This window comes from Opisthorchis viverrini (genome assembly GCF_000715545.1).
Source record: "Opisthorchis viverrini unplaced genomic scaffold opera_v5_414, whole genome shotgun sequence".
In the NCBI taxonomy this organism is placed as follows: Eukaryota; Metazoa; Platyhelminthes; class Trematoda; order Opisthorchiida; family Opisthorchiidae; genus Opisthorchis; species Opisthorchis viverrini.
The window spans coordinates 239,354-255,445 of NW_008752075.1; the positions used below are offsets into that span (position 1 = coordinate 239,354).

The 16,092-nt window shown below is 39.0% G+C and overlaps 1 protein-coding gene across 1 annotated transcript; it reads left to right on the forward strand.

Moving 5' to 3' along the window:
* Positions 1–8,466: 8,466 nt before the first annotated feature.
* Positions 8,467–15,396, forward strand: T265_10867 (hypothetical protein; the record flags this gene model as incomplete). Its single annotated transcript, XM_009177360.1, has 2 exons — positions 8,467–8,496; positions 14,722–15,396. The coding sequence occupies 2 exons, from the start codon at positions 8,467–8,469 to the stop codon at positions 15,394–15,396; spliced, it is 705 nt and encodes a 234-aa protein (XP_009175624.1).
* Between the last annotated feature and the right edge of the window lie 696 nt (positions 15,397–16,092).

The window sequence follows — 16,092 nt, forward strand, 5'->3', positions numbered from 1 at the left end:
AAAATGTCAAGAACCTTACTATTTTCATAACTGACTTAACTGACTTAACAAGGTCAATAACATAAAATCTGCGAGACTTTTAACCGGACTTTTCAGAATATTTCATGACAAAGTACATTGGTTTCAAGCATAAAGAGGATCTATGGAAAGCACTTATTGCTCAGAAACGCATGAAAAGGGCATTTGGTATCAACTGCATATTGCTTGTTGTGCAGTTGATTAAAATTGATCAAAAGTAACCTATGTGTAACATTTTATGGCTTAAAATTTGCCTGATGTGTACTTGTCGCTACATTTCCTGGCTACGTTTAACTTCTCGTAATATTTGGATACTGCTTTTTCGAGTCAAGTATGGAACACAACGTATAAATATCAAAATACTGTGTCGATGGTAGTTCAGTGTAATGAAGAATAAATAGTTTGACGAAATTAATAAGCGAATATTTCCTTTAAGGTTTTTATGGTTGCTCTGTAAGTCATGCACATTTGTGTTTGGTACCACTCCGTAAGTGTATTTGACAGAATGTTAAATTTTGGCAGACGCGACCTACTTCCGACCGGATAGGGTGGCTGGGATCCTAAAATTCAAAGAAATGACAGTCTATTATTTGAGCTGATTGGTTATCAATACATAAAATAAAATATTAGCTTAGGCAGTGAAGATATCGAAAAAGGCTTCCACGTCTGTAAACTAATGATGCTAATGAATCATTGCAGACGGACGTGTGTATGTCAGTTGTGTACATATATGTTACTATCTCCTAGGGCATTTACACGCAAAACTTGTCGGGGTGAGTTAATGCTTGTCCTCTAATCACATGTACCACATAGCTATGTACTGTGTGTAATTCTCCACGCACAATACACTCCAGTTGACTACCGAAGCCAATCTAATAGGAAGGAAATAAAATTTTTCGCATTAGTTCAGTGGGTAAAATACAATCCACCCTTATAAATTGTAAAATGAATACTAAAATTTCCAAACTCACCAAAAACGCTTCGCATGCGGACTGCAATGATGTTGCAAATCGAGAAAACATTAAAAAATTCAAAGATATTTTTGAAATACAAAATTGTGGGGAAATATGTGTAACTTTGTTGCGATGAATTAAATATTTTTGAGTCTAAAATACTGACTGACTGCTGATTACGTATGACTTTGTTAACACCTCTTATATTAGTATTTAAACAACATAACATGGGCAGCTAAATTCAGTGCTTGAGAAACTTTAATGGGCGCAGTTATTGCACAGCCAGAAAGGTAACAATGAAAAAAACTCGAAGTGAAGCTGGATTTGAAATTAACGCATGCGGAAATATTTTGCATCCATAATGACTAGTTCGCAAATCTGGGGCACGTTCACCACTATACGTTATTAAGCGTGAAGTCATATCTCTTGAAAAACGATTTGGATTAGTAAATTGTGCGCAAAATCGCATGACATAATGCTTTCTCCCATTTATAACAGAGGTTCGTTAGTGGGTTTGAGGGCATTACTCTGGTATGGATTTGTTTGTTAACGTCAATAAAATAGGGCGCTTGGTTTTCTACATATTACTGAGGCAACCCTTTTCCAAAAAGAGCCGCTTGCCTCCAAAATTGAAAATGGTAACGACTGTTGTTTTCATCGTAGGCAAAATTCCGTGCATATCAAGGAAACTGAAAAACGAACTCGACTGAGTGAACGCTGAAGCACTTTAGATATATCAGATCAGCTTCAGAAGAAATCGATACCGTATCTGTCCAACCAATACCTCTTTATTTTGAGGCGGTTTTTCTGCTTAGATGTGAAATACCATATTTTTGATAAGGACCTTGAAAATGCGTGCTCTGCTTCAGTCGAAGTCAACATGTCTTCAGTTCAAAAAGAGCCAAACCGGCTTTTGCCGTTCTTCTTAGTCTTACGTTAGTTTACGTCAGTAATATTGCTAACAAGCGGGCTCGTGTCCGGATAGAATAAGCAGAGTTTTACTCCTACTGCTCTAGAATAACCCAATATGCTTTCGTTCACACACTTTGTTGCAACCCAAACTTGAAAACTGATGTAAAGACAGGCTAACCTGAATATATATACAATACTGGTTTCATAGGACCCAGGTTAAGCTTTTGGGCCAGCGCGTTTGTTCAGTGTCTGTATGACCGAACACACATGCGTTCCAAATGCGTTGTGTCTGTTCATTTATAATCACTTTACACACCGAATACATGCCCCAGGTTGATAAAGATGCTTGCGCATCACAGTGTGTGAAATGATTATTCTTCAAAACAACAATGGTATAGATCTGTGGAAAACTGCTAGGTTGATTCTTCATGACGTGATAATTGTTAAGACATAAGACTAACAGTATTTTTGCTGCTCAAGCTTGATGAGAAGTCAAAAGTTCTCTTCTTTTGGCCGCCGACTCAGTTCAGTCTGCGTCGCGATAATTTTGCTATGTTCCTTGGCCAAAAACGCGATGTTCATCGGTATCACTATTGAGCCCTGAGGAAAAAATTGAAATCGTTTTCTAACAATTCCGGGCAAAATTAATCGCAAGAGGCATTGTTATAGAACGACGTCTTACATGTTATGCACACCCCTTGTGTTGGCTCCCCTGGAAGTGATTATACATCGTCAAATACCTGGTGGTCAAACTACCAATGACATTTAACTAAGAAAGGGAGTGAAATGTGGATTGTATTTTGATTATCTGTGCTACTTGTTTTCATTTCAGTAGGCTAGACTGATAAATAGGTATGAGACAGCACAAATATTGTTTCATTCTAGGATCGTGGACAAAGGTGTACTGGTAAAGTATGTCGAGCAGTTACTGTTTTTGTTCACTTTCTGAATGCTTGGAAACACTTAGAAATTCTTTAAACGCTGATGCTTTCGAACTCTTGACGCTTTAATCTGGGTTACAATTAATTCCTTTTCATGAAGCTCGTTTGAATGTCCTTTATTTAGATGGGGAAATAGTCCTGGCATTATTCATCACTTATCCGAGAAATAACTAGAGATTTCACGCTTCAAACAAAGGTGGATATATCCAATTTATCCGAATCAGCTAAATTAAGTGCGACGTTTGTGGAGTTACCCGGAATGTAGCTCGAACGAATTCGGACTTTATTTAAATTTTGTGACCGCTGCATTTTGAACACTAATGTCGGGGTGTCCCCTTTAAGGATAGTTTAAAAAATTTAGCTAAACATTTTTACGAGGAAGATTTTGATGTGCTAAATCCACTTTTTATAGAGGTCTAAGCAATTAGTGTGAGTGAAAATTGAAAATTTTCAACAAACGCACAACGTATAGCATAGTCACGAAATCAAAAGCTTGCTGATTCAATCTCATTACGCAAACTTGAAATATTCACGAAATTTAAAACTTACATACTTGAGAGAAAAATAAATGAACCGTACTTGGATGAATAATACTACAATTTTTTGAAACGATAATTGATCGGAAGCCCGAATGATATTGCATAAACTCTGCTTTGGGTTTTTGGAAGCGCAAAACTTGAATCGTGTTTTGTTCCCGGGTTGTATCATTTAACAATTATAAAAAAACAAGCAGTGGTTTGATCAAATCTCTTGTTCGACGGCGTACAAAAAGTTAATTTTAGTAAAACCTTGGGCAGTGTTTCGAGAATACCTTAAAAGTTTTGCAAGTATTCCTCGAACAACTTGGCATCAGTTTCCAAAATGTACGAAGAATAAAGTAGGGCTGTCAGCTGTTACATTTCTTTAACTAAATCGTTTTCTTTAAATAGACTGAGGATACATACCCCGCGTCTGATTGAACATTTAGTGACTGCGTTATGCTTGGTTTCGCTGAAGTGATTCCTCAAACGTCGATTGGTTTAGCATATGCCCGTTAAAATCTTTGTTTCTTTGGACCTGGTCTACCGGTAGATATAAAAAATTGGGCGTGTGTGGTATGTGGTTTTCTCGTGAATGGACGTTGCGGCTAGTGAAAACTGAGATTTATTACGGAATATCTGTAAATGCTTTGCAGCATTTGCCTACCTTGGGTAATAGTGAATACATATCCAAGAAGGTTCAGCAAGAAGCGTTTAACAAAGGATGGACATTCTGTTTTTCTCAATATGACACCCTCATACAAGTTCCTCTTCACAGTCCAATAGTCCGTAAATTTCGGTTGGTGTTTTTTCGTTAATACCTCCGCAGCGAAAGCCCTCTTCCTTTCACTCGTATATCCCTATCTAACATAATTTATTGATATATCTTATGGGTCATTCAAAAGTGTAGCTTTTATAGAACGGGGTGCCAACACGCTACACTGTGCCCATTTGCAGTCGTCTTTATAAAAAGTGTTATCATCTAATATTTGGAAACAAAACAGAATTTTTCGGTTTATCCAGGTTTTTTCTTCCAACAAATCCTACATCCTATGAACCAGCCTAAACAATTTGATTCATTCCAATTTAGCCCATGCTATTGTCCGGAAGATACAGAACTAAAATAATGAGGCTCCCGACTCACTGCCTAATATGCCAGGATACATAAAATCTTTTCTCATGTCCTCGTGTTCTGCATGCCCCTCATGTAGCCTACACCCTTTTGCCAAATACGGATTTCATTTGTGACGTCCCAAAGTATGGTTACTAGGGATAATGCATGCTTAGTCTAATTGTGCATTGGTTCGACTCGCAAATAAAAATTAGGGAATACACTTCAAACCTCAAGATTTAAAGAGTGGCTTACTACGTGATGCACATTCTGAAAATACAGCGGTGAGGCCCTTGGGTTAAAACTGATCAAATATTTGTATAATAAAACATTGAGGAATATTTTTTTTGGTCATTTGAGGAATCCAGAACAAATATCATATGGGAACTGCTGTGTTGGCCGTGAGACGCATTACACCGGGCATATGGGCACAAAGCTACCAGTATGTTGCAATCAGGCCTACATTTTAGGTTGGTAAAATCGTAACTCTTTTGAGCATTATTGAGTCAGCTGAGATGTAAAATGAAGTAAAAAACGTATCCTGAGTGTCACGTACCGTTCTTTGGACCAAATACATAAACACTTTCAAACAAGATCTGTTTAACCTTTGGTGGCCGTATATATATCTGGATAAAGTTAGCACACACTGGCATTCTGTTCTGAGCCTTACGCAACCACACTGATGTCAATGAACAGTGTTTTGTGCCAAAATTTCAGTACAATCGTTAAAAGCACTATTTTATATAGGGACCAAAACTTAAAATAGACCAAAATATTTCGTACTTTTGCAATAACCGCTGCTGCTAGTTTTTGCACCAAATGCATTTTTTCACCCGCAAAACTGGATATAATGTGTAAATACATCTATTGCATTGGTGATTTCTTCCTTCGCTCTCAAAACACATTGCAGTCTTCTGTAGGCAAATACAGGTTAGTAAAACACAATGCTCGGTTCCTTTGGGCTGCTTTTCTCGAGTAGTTCCATAATCCACCAAAGCGTCAGATATCAATATCTCATTTTAATGCAAAACTTTTTGTTCTGAAGAAAACTATGTATTATACGAGCCATGGCGCCTAATACATTCGACTTTATCCAAATTGAATAAACAAAACTCCTTGAATAGACAGCGTCAGTTTATCCGAACGTTTTTCGGCAGCAACTTAAAAATGGGAATTTGGCATAATTTCGCGAGGCTTAAATCAGAAATATGATGGTAGTTTGCCGAACTTCAGTGTGCAACAGTCATTTAGCGCGATATCTACAACTTATTTCCTCAATTATGACGGCATATGGTGAGGAGATATGCACAAGTAACCCTTTGGTTCTTTGGTTTATTATGAATAACCGAAAATCTTGGATAGTACCTCAGGATTTAAGGCCACCAATAGCTATGCTTTTCACTTGAATTTAATTAACCTGAATCCCTTTGGTTTGTAATGTAGCATGACGAAGTTACAGTTTTATTGCAGTAACCGTATTATTGGTAGCTTACCACTTAATCATGTTTAAGCGCATTAAGCAACCAAATCAATTTGATGAGAGTAGAATGAACATATCATTTTATCAAGAGCGCGTGCGAATTTTACCAAAATCGGCCGTTATATAAATTGAAAGATACACATTTCACCAGAATGCAAGTCTGCTTGAGGATTTTTTTGTACCATTAATAACCATTACTTACCCACTAACGAGGGGCATACTCCTAGGGTTGAAAAGACGTATGTATTATAAAAAATCAACTGAATGAAATAATAATTTTCGTGATATATTATTAGTTTGCTTTCGTAGGTGCATGAACCTCAATTATGCATGTAAGTCCAACCATTATGGCCTGTTCCCCATTTCATCTTGTGAGATCAGTTCTTCTCCACTCAGGCTACGCTATTTCATGTTTTTTAAAACCTATGTAAGTCTAGCAGTAGTACGTTGTGTTTTAGATTTGCATGCGTCAAAGCTGGATCCTTTATAAGAGACCACAATAGAGGGTTTACGTGATTTATCAGGCCACTAACTTGCTGTTTGCTTGAAAGTGCGTATACAGATATACGTTGATTCGGTGAGAGAATGTATAAATCTGATATCTGACCTCGAAACAAGCCTATACATCAGTTAATTATTGGACTTTTTAGTGGTCGCCTTTTGCAAATAGTCACAAAATGACAATGTTCTAATCTACTATGAAATCTACAATAGGAGTTATCATCGAGCCGCAGATGGTATACATTTCCTGCTTTCTGACGAAACCAAACAATGTGTCTCTCCTAATCAAATGAAACGAACGATATTTGAGAAAAAGCAAACCTCAATTGAGTTTAGCAAGGTCTATCGTACACTTTTTTAATTGGTACGGCATACACTGGCATCCTTAAACAAACTGTCTTTGTCATTGGAGTTCCAGCTTTCGGATTTAACAAAACAATCAAAATATTAGTCTTGAAAAAGTTGAAGTGTACGCGACTCTTTAAATGTTATTTCAGTTTGCAATGTGATCTACCGAGCGGACACTCAGGCACACTTAACATGCAAAAATGCTGACTAATAATGTAACCTCTTTAAGTTATGTAAAATGTTATATAAAAAATCATTGTGTGGGTAATCTATAACATACTACATGCTATTGACGTACTTTTCGATTTGTTCAATGACACCCTGACTGATATTGTTGCTAAAACTCACAAGTAACAGTATTTTCATCGCTCTTGTATTTTTCTCGCATTCTTTATGATTACTATACCTGTTTGCAAGGAAATGCGTTTAGTGATGGAGCACTCGTATAGCGCCGTTCATGAAGAGGTGCACGATTGCGATGGAAATTTAACGGTTCTTTCCCCACCATTACGTCATTTTTTTGAAAAGAGCTGACTGCACATAAAATTGGCTACACTTTTGCTTCCCAACTGTCCATGTGATTTTTACAGTAGTCTGGGTTGGCCTAGGACTTACGATTATATCCGGCGCCAGATACAGTATTAGTGGCTCTCTGTGGGACCACACCCATTAAGACACTTAGGATTCGTCGGTATGCCAGATTCCAACGGCTGTTAAATATGATTGATGTTCAAGACACAAGGAGTTGGGCATTAAGTGTGGCTAGAAGCCTCAGGTTGACAAGTAACGGTATTTCTCTCCGCCAAAAACGCATGCTGTAGAGGGAAATGCGCAAATCCACACAATAAGGTCTGCAGTTATGATTTGGGTAGCTAAAAACTGCACCAAAGCCTGAGAAGAAGTCAGAAAATTCATGACGCAACCATTTTCTCAGAGGGATTAAGTGTTCGATTTTACAATTATCCCCTCCTTTGGGGCAGGGATCACTCGGTTGTTTTTGGACAGAAGGTGAATGACTCGTCCGTCCTTTAATTTTTACGCAGAGCTGTTTTCACGGTACTCCGCTGAAATATATTCTTATCCTCATGCTCCCACCATGGATAAAACCTCCTGGGAAATTTCATATAATGTCTTTCAAGAAATCAAGAGCCCAAGTATTCAGTAAAAGATCAATTATGAGATGTGTATTATACATACCTCGGAACTCAAATTAATAGAACGCGCTTGATATACAATATGTGGTCACTTAGACCCCCCATCTGACACCGTTGATTTTTTGTGCGTTTGACCACGTTAATTCTCAAGTACAAGAAGCTTGACATTGGTGCATCGGTATGGAAAATGAGTTTAGCTTACGTAGATCGTAATAGCTAGCTCCATCAAAGAGCACTGAAATCAGGAATTGGTAGAAGATCTTCATTACCACGATGAATATTTGTGGAATTTGCCGTAGACGAAACGACGGCGGAAGAATTCGATCTTCAGTACAACTTCAGTACAAGAGGTTGCGCGTAAATTTATTAACATGAAATAACTTGTGGTCGAATGTCGTTGTTCTCAGTATATCCAGTTACTGCGGTTGCAGTATACATCAAACTAACATTCTGGCGTGAACAACTGAGAACTGCCAACTTGGCAAACTTGGGGAGGAATATATAATTGACTTTCAGTTAAGAACCGTGCGATGTTCGACGATTTCATCGGTTTCAATCAGGTGAGCACACGTTTTACGACAACGATCAATTTATTTCAATTTATAGTGTTCTTCTACACGAAGGGATAGTACTGTTTTACGGCTGTCCGAAAACCCCAAGACCCAAAGGTTTCTAAAATAATCATGCAACAACTGACAAAAAATGAGGGTTTGGCCCGTTTTCCTGCAATTACGTATAGTCAAAAACCCAACGTAACACCACATTTCTGGCATTTGAGCAAACTAAAAGTAGCAGTTTTCGCTCATTTGGTGTGTTTTTCACACCACCTTATTATTTTAGGAGAACATTTGTCAGCGTATACCTCAGCACGTGTGGCTTACAAATTAGGATACGAGATACAACACTGGTATTTGTCCTTCTTCTGCTCAGTGTAACTCAAGGAGTACACTCCCAAAAACTGCACCAAACAGTTTCCATAGAAAAACAACGTTAACTAGCTTTCTATAAGCATAACAGGCACCAGGTAGAATTGCTGCTGCCGGGTATTGAGAACCTTTCTAAGACAGGGTAACCTGACATAGTTTTGTTGAGTTAAGAGTTTTGAAGAATGTCGTCTCCAGGGAGCAGTCAGCTTTGTTGGATAGCCTCATTGTTCAAGCCCGCTAGATTTTCTACCATATATTTAGAACTTCAGCTTCGTACCGCATAAGATGATTAGGCAAACCACCAGCCCCACATTAGTGCATATATGTACAAATTCACATCACAGTCTTCCTCTTATCCCGGCGTACTTACTCCGGTGAATTCACATTGATGGGAAAAGCTCTATACTCGAGTTTTGCTGTTATTTGACATCATTAACGTTTTCTTTATCTAGCATGCATCACTACTGTGGACATATTTTTTGGTTGGTCGATACGCAAATCGGTCGACACACTCCTATTAATGGTCTAAACATGTGTGTGAAAACCAGTGGTCATTAGGAGTTATCCATAGCCCGCCACTTGTTAATTATCACGCTGCGCAAGAAGGCGGAATGGGAGGCGGTAGAAGCTTCAGCCTTACTAGAAGTTTAAGGCATGAGTTTAGTGTTTCTAAGGCGAACACGTAGACAGTGGCCACTTATTCGGAGAAACTAAAGGTCCAGATTAATTTTGGCCTAAAGAGTTGGAATTGGTTGGAGTACCACCTTAAAAATCCTGTCCTTAAACTAAGTTCAAGGCCCATCAGTGACCCTCAAGAGATTGTGGTAAGGGACGAAGAAGGAACAAATAATACCCGTAAGTAGTTAGGTTCAAATTCGAACATTGTGCGCAGCATAAATTATTATAAGATAACCTATAAAGCTTTATTTAACCGGCCGAAATATTATGTCTTTGCAAATCATCCCACAACCAAGTTATTCAGCTGGTACTTCTTCCACAGTCAAAATTGTATAATATATTTTGTTTGCTCTAACAGACAAAAAACAAGCAGGCCTACTATTCCAATGGGTTTGCAAATCGCAGTAGATATGGAAGCACGTAGTATGGATACTTTTTTCATCAGAACGTGTCGTGCGGTCAGAAGAATCAATAGCACCGTTCAGAAAGGAGCTTTATTTAAGCGGCCGAAATATTATGTCTTTGCAAATCATCCCACAACCAAGTTATTCAGCTGGTACTTCTTCCACAGTCAAAATTGTATAATATATTTTGTTTGCTCTAACAGACAAAAAACAAGCAGGCCTACTATTCCAATGGGTTTGCAAATCGCAGTAGATATGGAAGCACGTAGTATGGATACTTTTTTCATCAGAACGTGTCGTGCGGTCAGAAGAATCAATAGCACCGTTAAGAAAGGAAATTTGTTTGTCTCTGGGTCGTTCCACCGAGGGACATTTGAAAATTTATGTTAGCTCTATTTGTTAATTTCAGCCACAACGAATTACCACGTCATTGCTTCGAAAGCCACGTATGCGCTCCAAGCCATTCAGAATCGATATCTCCTACTATGGTGACGAACGTTTGGAAAATCCATTGTTTAATTTACCAGATACTCGTTTAACAGCAAAATGTATTACCATTTTCCCGGGGCTAAGCTACATACTGTTTACAACTACAGATTATGTTCCAAACAAAGCGATAATTTTCAAATGTATATCTATTTAGACAGTTATTTGTTGTAGATTTATTTATAGTTGCAGGACAAACAAATCAACACCCACTACATCTGTTCACATTGCGACCGAAAATATTTGCTTTATAGCTAACGAAATCAGGCGGCATCTCCCGGGATATATCGATCAGGCTAAAGGAATACAGGGTGGTAAGACTTCAAAACCCTTCTCGTGATTCATTCACCAAAAATTATTCGCAAGCGTTTGTGAATATAATGATAGTTGCTTAATAGGTCGTTGATTTCGTTGCCTATATCAAAGAAAAATTTATCGAAGGACTAGCAGCAACAGATCCTTGAAGGTGTAACTAAATGAATGAGGAAATGAATTAGAAATACGTGGCGACACGCATCTAAAATGCTGCTGCATAAAAACAGCTTGAAAAATATTAACATACATTCAGTTCCTCTAGTGCTGAAGCGTAAACCAAAAGTAACTCACCGATATCAAACATAACTGGAGCTATTCACATGGAAAATACGAGCAGATTTCTGGTCAGAGTGTAGACAATTCTGCCCAACCTTGAGAAACATCTGGTCAAAGATAAACCAATAAATTCATATAAACCCAATGAATGCTTCAGGAAAAAAGATATGAAGCTGATTCCACAGTGCACGTTGTGCTGAAAACGATAATATTAACTAACAATAGTTATTCTTGGATACGTGACTTATTCAACGTCCAGTTTGGCCTTAGAGTCAAAACTTACGAGGGCTTGCTGCAGCCAACAACAGAATGGGTATAACGGTTAGAAGGTTCATAATTACTGTGGCAAGCTACTCATAGTGGGGCTGATGAGAGTATATATAGCACCCCTCATCAAACGATGATTGGTTGTACCTTGATCATACATCCTTTGCTGAAAAATTACTGGTCGCTTGTTCATCAAAACAATTGAAACAACCAGTTTTGCACCAAATTCTAAAATACTTTATTTACAGTTAAAATAAACGTTAACCACTACACTTTGGTGTTCGTTGACTCGAATTTGAATTTAACTTTACTTTTAACAGGTGTCTTTATTTTGAAAATGGCAGTGAATTGCAATAACCAGGGTAGAAGTGAAGTAGAATAACGAAAATTTATGCAAAATCGTAAAAATACGCCCACACTGCAGAATCAATTGAAACTTATTGACGATTCATCGTTCTTGCTAACTCAGCAGATATATCTTGTTATGTAATTAAACTGGCACGGTATATGCGGAATTAGAGTATCAGGAAGTTCAACTATCAAAGATGTAGTTACTGGGATCCAAGCAAAATTGGCACAAAATTATCTGTTTACTTCTACATTTACGTGACTCCTAGTCCATAAGAATCGAAATGTGAAGTATGAGCGATGTTGTGATTGGGCAAATTGAGGCAAAGTCTACATGGCTCTCTACAGAGTGTTTGTTTATCTGTTAATTCATGAGATCAGCACATTCTCGTATGTAGCCGAGAGCTTTGCGTTGAAGAACACTGCACAATTAATTAATTTTTGCACTCACTAAAGCTTCTTCGACGTGTTCGCACTCTTAATTTTACGTGATTTTGCAATGTCATTCGCATGGATATTTCGATCACATATGGGTAGATCTCCGTGGACCGTTTGGACAACTGATATACCAAGCGGGAATCCGAAAAGTTCCACTTAGTCGTGCAACCTGAAGAAATAATTTTTTCGTTAAAACACACTAAGCTTGATACAAAAGATACTGTAGTCCATCATTCAGAAATTTGTTGAGAAACGGAATAACGGCACACATGGGGAATAGACATTATTTAATATTTTATTTCAATTTCCACCTCAGAGCCTTCTACACACGGCTTAAGGTCGACGCAATGTCCCAAGAACTACACATTTGGGAAAGTTGGTTTTCTTTAAAAAGGTCTTGTAGTACAAAACCTATGCAGCTATTTTGCTAGTTGGCCTACCTTACTTGCAAAATTGTGCTCAAAATAAGGTTTATATGAATACAGAAGTCGTCACGGGCTGTTTTCAAAGAATTTTTAAGGGGTGATTTATTCAGAACTTACATCCAAAATTTGAGCAAGGTTTTGCTGATGGTCTGCAAGTCGTAAAAAGTCTGTTTTGCACAGTACGCTTTCTAAGACATCCTCCGAGTTGTTTGTTTGTGTTGTCCCTGTGCCGTAATTCCAAGTGAATGGCAAAATAAATACTAGCAGTGAATTGCGCCGCAGTGGATGACATTCATCGTCAGATTCCGAATAAATTAGCTCAGATTTTATTGGTTCCTGGTTAGAAGGTACAGGAAAACCGCAAAATAAAACAGAAAGATGCTGTGTGCGTTCAGTTTTGCTTTTGTCACTCTTTTCAATCATTTTTGACTGACCTTTGTTTCAGCGTTATTTCCTTATTCATTTGGCCGCGTCCGCACAGCAATAGTTTTTCTGAATGCATTGGAAAATGTTGGCCAGATTGTGGTTATTTGCAGGACTCACTAAAATACCCTAATCACACCCTAGTCACAACCCAGAAGCATAGTTTCAGACATCACCTTGGAGCAGCCGAAACACTTGGGGATGAAACTCACCTTTATCATCGAGAAGGAGTCATTTCGTATATTTGCTACAGGTGGGGACTACACCGCCCTTAGTCCAATATCAACCGGTTAAATCATTAGCTGAACTTTCAAGTTAATGACATTGAAAATTCAAGTTCTCGAGAAAAATATTATCCATCAGAAAACCTTAAATTTTTTGAGAGTGAGCGGACTGATAATCCTGGCAGAATACATCCGTTTAATCGGGGCTTTAGAATACTTTATCGCACGCCAGACTGACGTTTTGCATGTCATAGGCTAACTGAGGACCAGATCTGATGGATGCCCGAAAAAGCGTTTGTGTATGGCGTTGAAAAAGAAACAGTCCTCCGGTTTACCTTCCGTTTCAGGAAGTGCTTCTGTTGGTCCGATGCCATGGTAAATCGGCTAAGAGCAGAATATTTTTTACTTTCTTGCTATAGTATCTGGTGCTGATGTCTATCAGGATTATTTACGAAAATCGAGTATCGGTCCCCCATTAGTGTGTGCATTATATCAATTACCGTTAGGAATGTTTATCATAATTAACAACAGGCATAATGCCCGGGGAGTATTTTTCACGATGCTAGAAACAACACAATAGGTTAATTACTATATGCAATATTGAGCGTAAGCCTCGGAGTGCGTCAAAATACGCAGTGAGTTAACTAATCAGGCCCAGTTGATGTGGTTTGCATCATTAGCCAACTAGTGGGATGGAGTAAATAACACAATGTTTCCCTCGAAAAAACAACTATTCCTTTTTTCCTTTATTTGCAAATTGTTTCTTTCTGTTGATTATCTTTATTGAAGGAATTCATAGTTTTGATGATTTTCTGAGTATGAGAATAAAGAAATCAATATCAAATGCATCGCTCTGTTGATTTCTATCAAAATAATGAATCTGTTTCCTGGTAAAGTTCATTCCATTCAGCATTAAGCTTACGCTCGCTTTATACATATATATATATATATATATGTATTGACGTGTAAATATGTATAAACATTTATATATGAATATATGAATACGTACATGTATATATACATATATATATTGCAGTTCACCTTTTGATCGCCAGATAGGCAACAGTGGTAGACTAAGACAAGTATGGATTTTAGAAGTAAGTGATTTGTAGACGCTTCTCCATGGTTCGCGTGGTTGATTTAAAGGGGGCGCACACAGAAAACACGAGCATACACTTACCAAACCAGAGTTCTGCTCTACCTCCAAATACTACAGAAAGGAATATGATGTTGACTTGCTTTTGTTTGGTGCCACGTTTCGCCTAGTTTTGCACGTTTCTTTGTCACGGGCGGGCTTGCGTGACAAGGGGACCTTTAAGGCACGAGGGTGTCAGAAAACAAAATGCTACGGGATGTATCCACCACTGTCAAACTTGGTGACAGATCACCAACACAACTGCTTTTCCACATGCGCAGTCTCCTCTGTGGCCGTAAGCTAGCGGTGGAAATCATAGCCTAACTATGACTCGATAAACTTCCACCCTCCGTGTCCCGCGTCATCAGCGCTTTCGGTGATGACCACAGCTTGGAGCAGTTAACCCAAATGGCGGATAAGATCCACGAAACTTACTCCAGCAACCCCGTAAACTCCGTCTCCCGCCCGTACCCACTACTTCTACAGATTCCGACCCGATTCTTGCTTCTATATTGCACCTACAAGCCAAGTTTGATGTTTTAACCAATCGCATACAACGGTTAAAGATCAACAACAAGATTAACAAGATCAACAAGACCAACAAGCACCCACCACGTTCACAGTCCAGATCGTTGTTTAGTGCCCGTCCATTTTGGTGCTGTTATCACCAATCTTATGGCCCAAAAGCACGCACGTGTCAACCACCTTGTTCCTTCCAGCACCCCTTTAAACACCCTGGCCAGTCAGTAACGGCGAGGACTGTCTGTATCCCTCCTCGCATTAGTCGCCTATTCCACATCACCGATCGTTCAAGTGGTCTACGTTTCCTCGCCGATACGGGAGCTGAAGTTAGTTTGCTACCACATAAGAATCCACTTTCTGATTCTGCTTCTTTCTCCTTACAAGCCGCTAATGGTACCCGCATCGCTACATACAGCAAACGTTCCCTCACCCTTGACCTCGGATTGCGACGTGCGTTCAAGTGGATCTATCCTTTGGCCGACGTCCAAGCACCCATCATCGGTGCAGATTTCCTAACCCACTACAACCTACCTGTCGACGTGCAAAACAAACGTCTCTTGGACATGCTTACTCCCATCTCGGTTAACGGTTAACTTCATCCACAGGTATCCGAGTTATCTTACCGGATTCACATTAAGCTGACGTACTTAGGGATTTTCCAACCTTTACTCATCCATGTCAGTACGCCCAACCGGTCACATTCCGTCGTTCACCACATCCAGACGAGAGGTTCGTCTGTCCATACCAACCCCCGCCGACTTCATCCGGATAAGCCAAATCGCAAAACACGAGTTCGAACACATGCCAGAACTCGGTATCATCCGTAATTCATCGAGTCATTGGTCATCACACCTACATATGGTACCCAAGAAATCTAAAGGTGACTGGAGAACCTGTAGGGATTACCGTTTTCTCAATAAGGCTACTATCCCAGACAGGTATCCCATCCCACATATCCACGATTTCGCCAGTACCTTATGCCACACAAACATCTCCAGACTCAATGCGTGCGAGCGTACTACCACATACCCGTAGCCCCGTAGTCCCAAAACAGCCATCACAAGATCGCTTGGTCTTTTCGAATTCACATGTATGCCCTTTGCCCTTCGAAATGCAGCTGAGGGTCCGATGCCATGGTAAATCGGCTAAGAGCAGAATATTTTTTACTTTCTTGCTATAGTATCTGGTGCTGATGTCTATCAGGATTATTTACGAAAATCGAGTATCGGTCCCCCATTAGTGTGTGCATTATATCAATTACCGTTAGGAATGTTTATCATAATTAACAA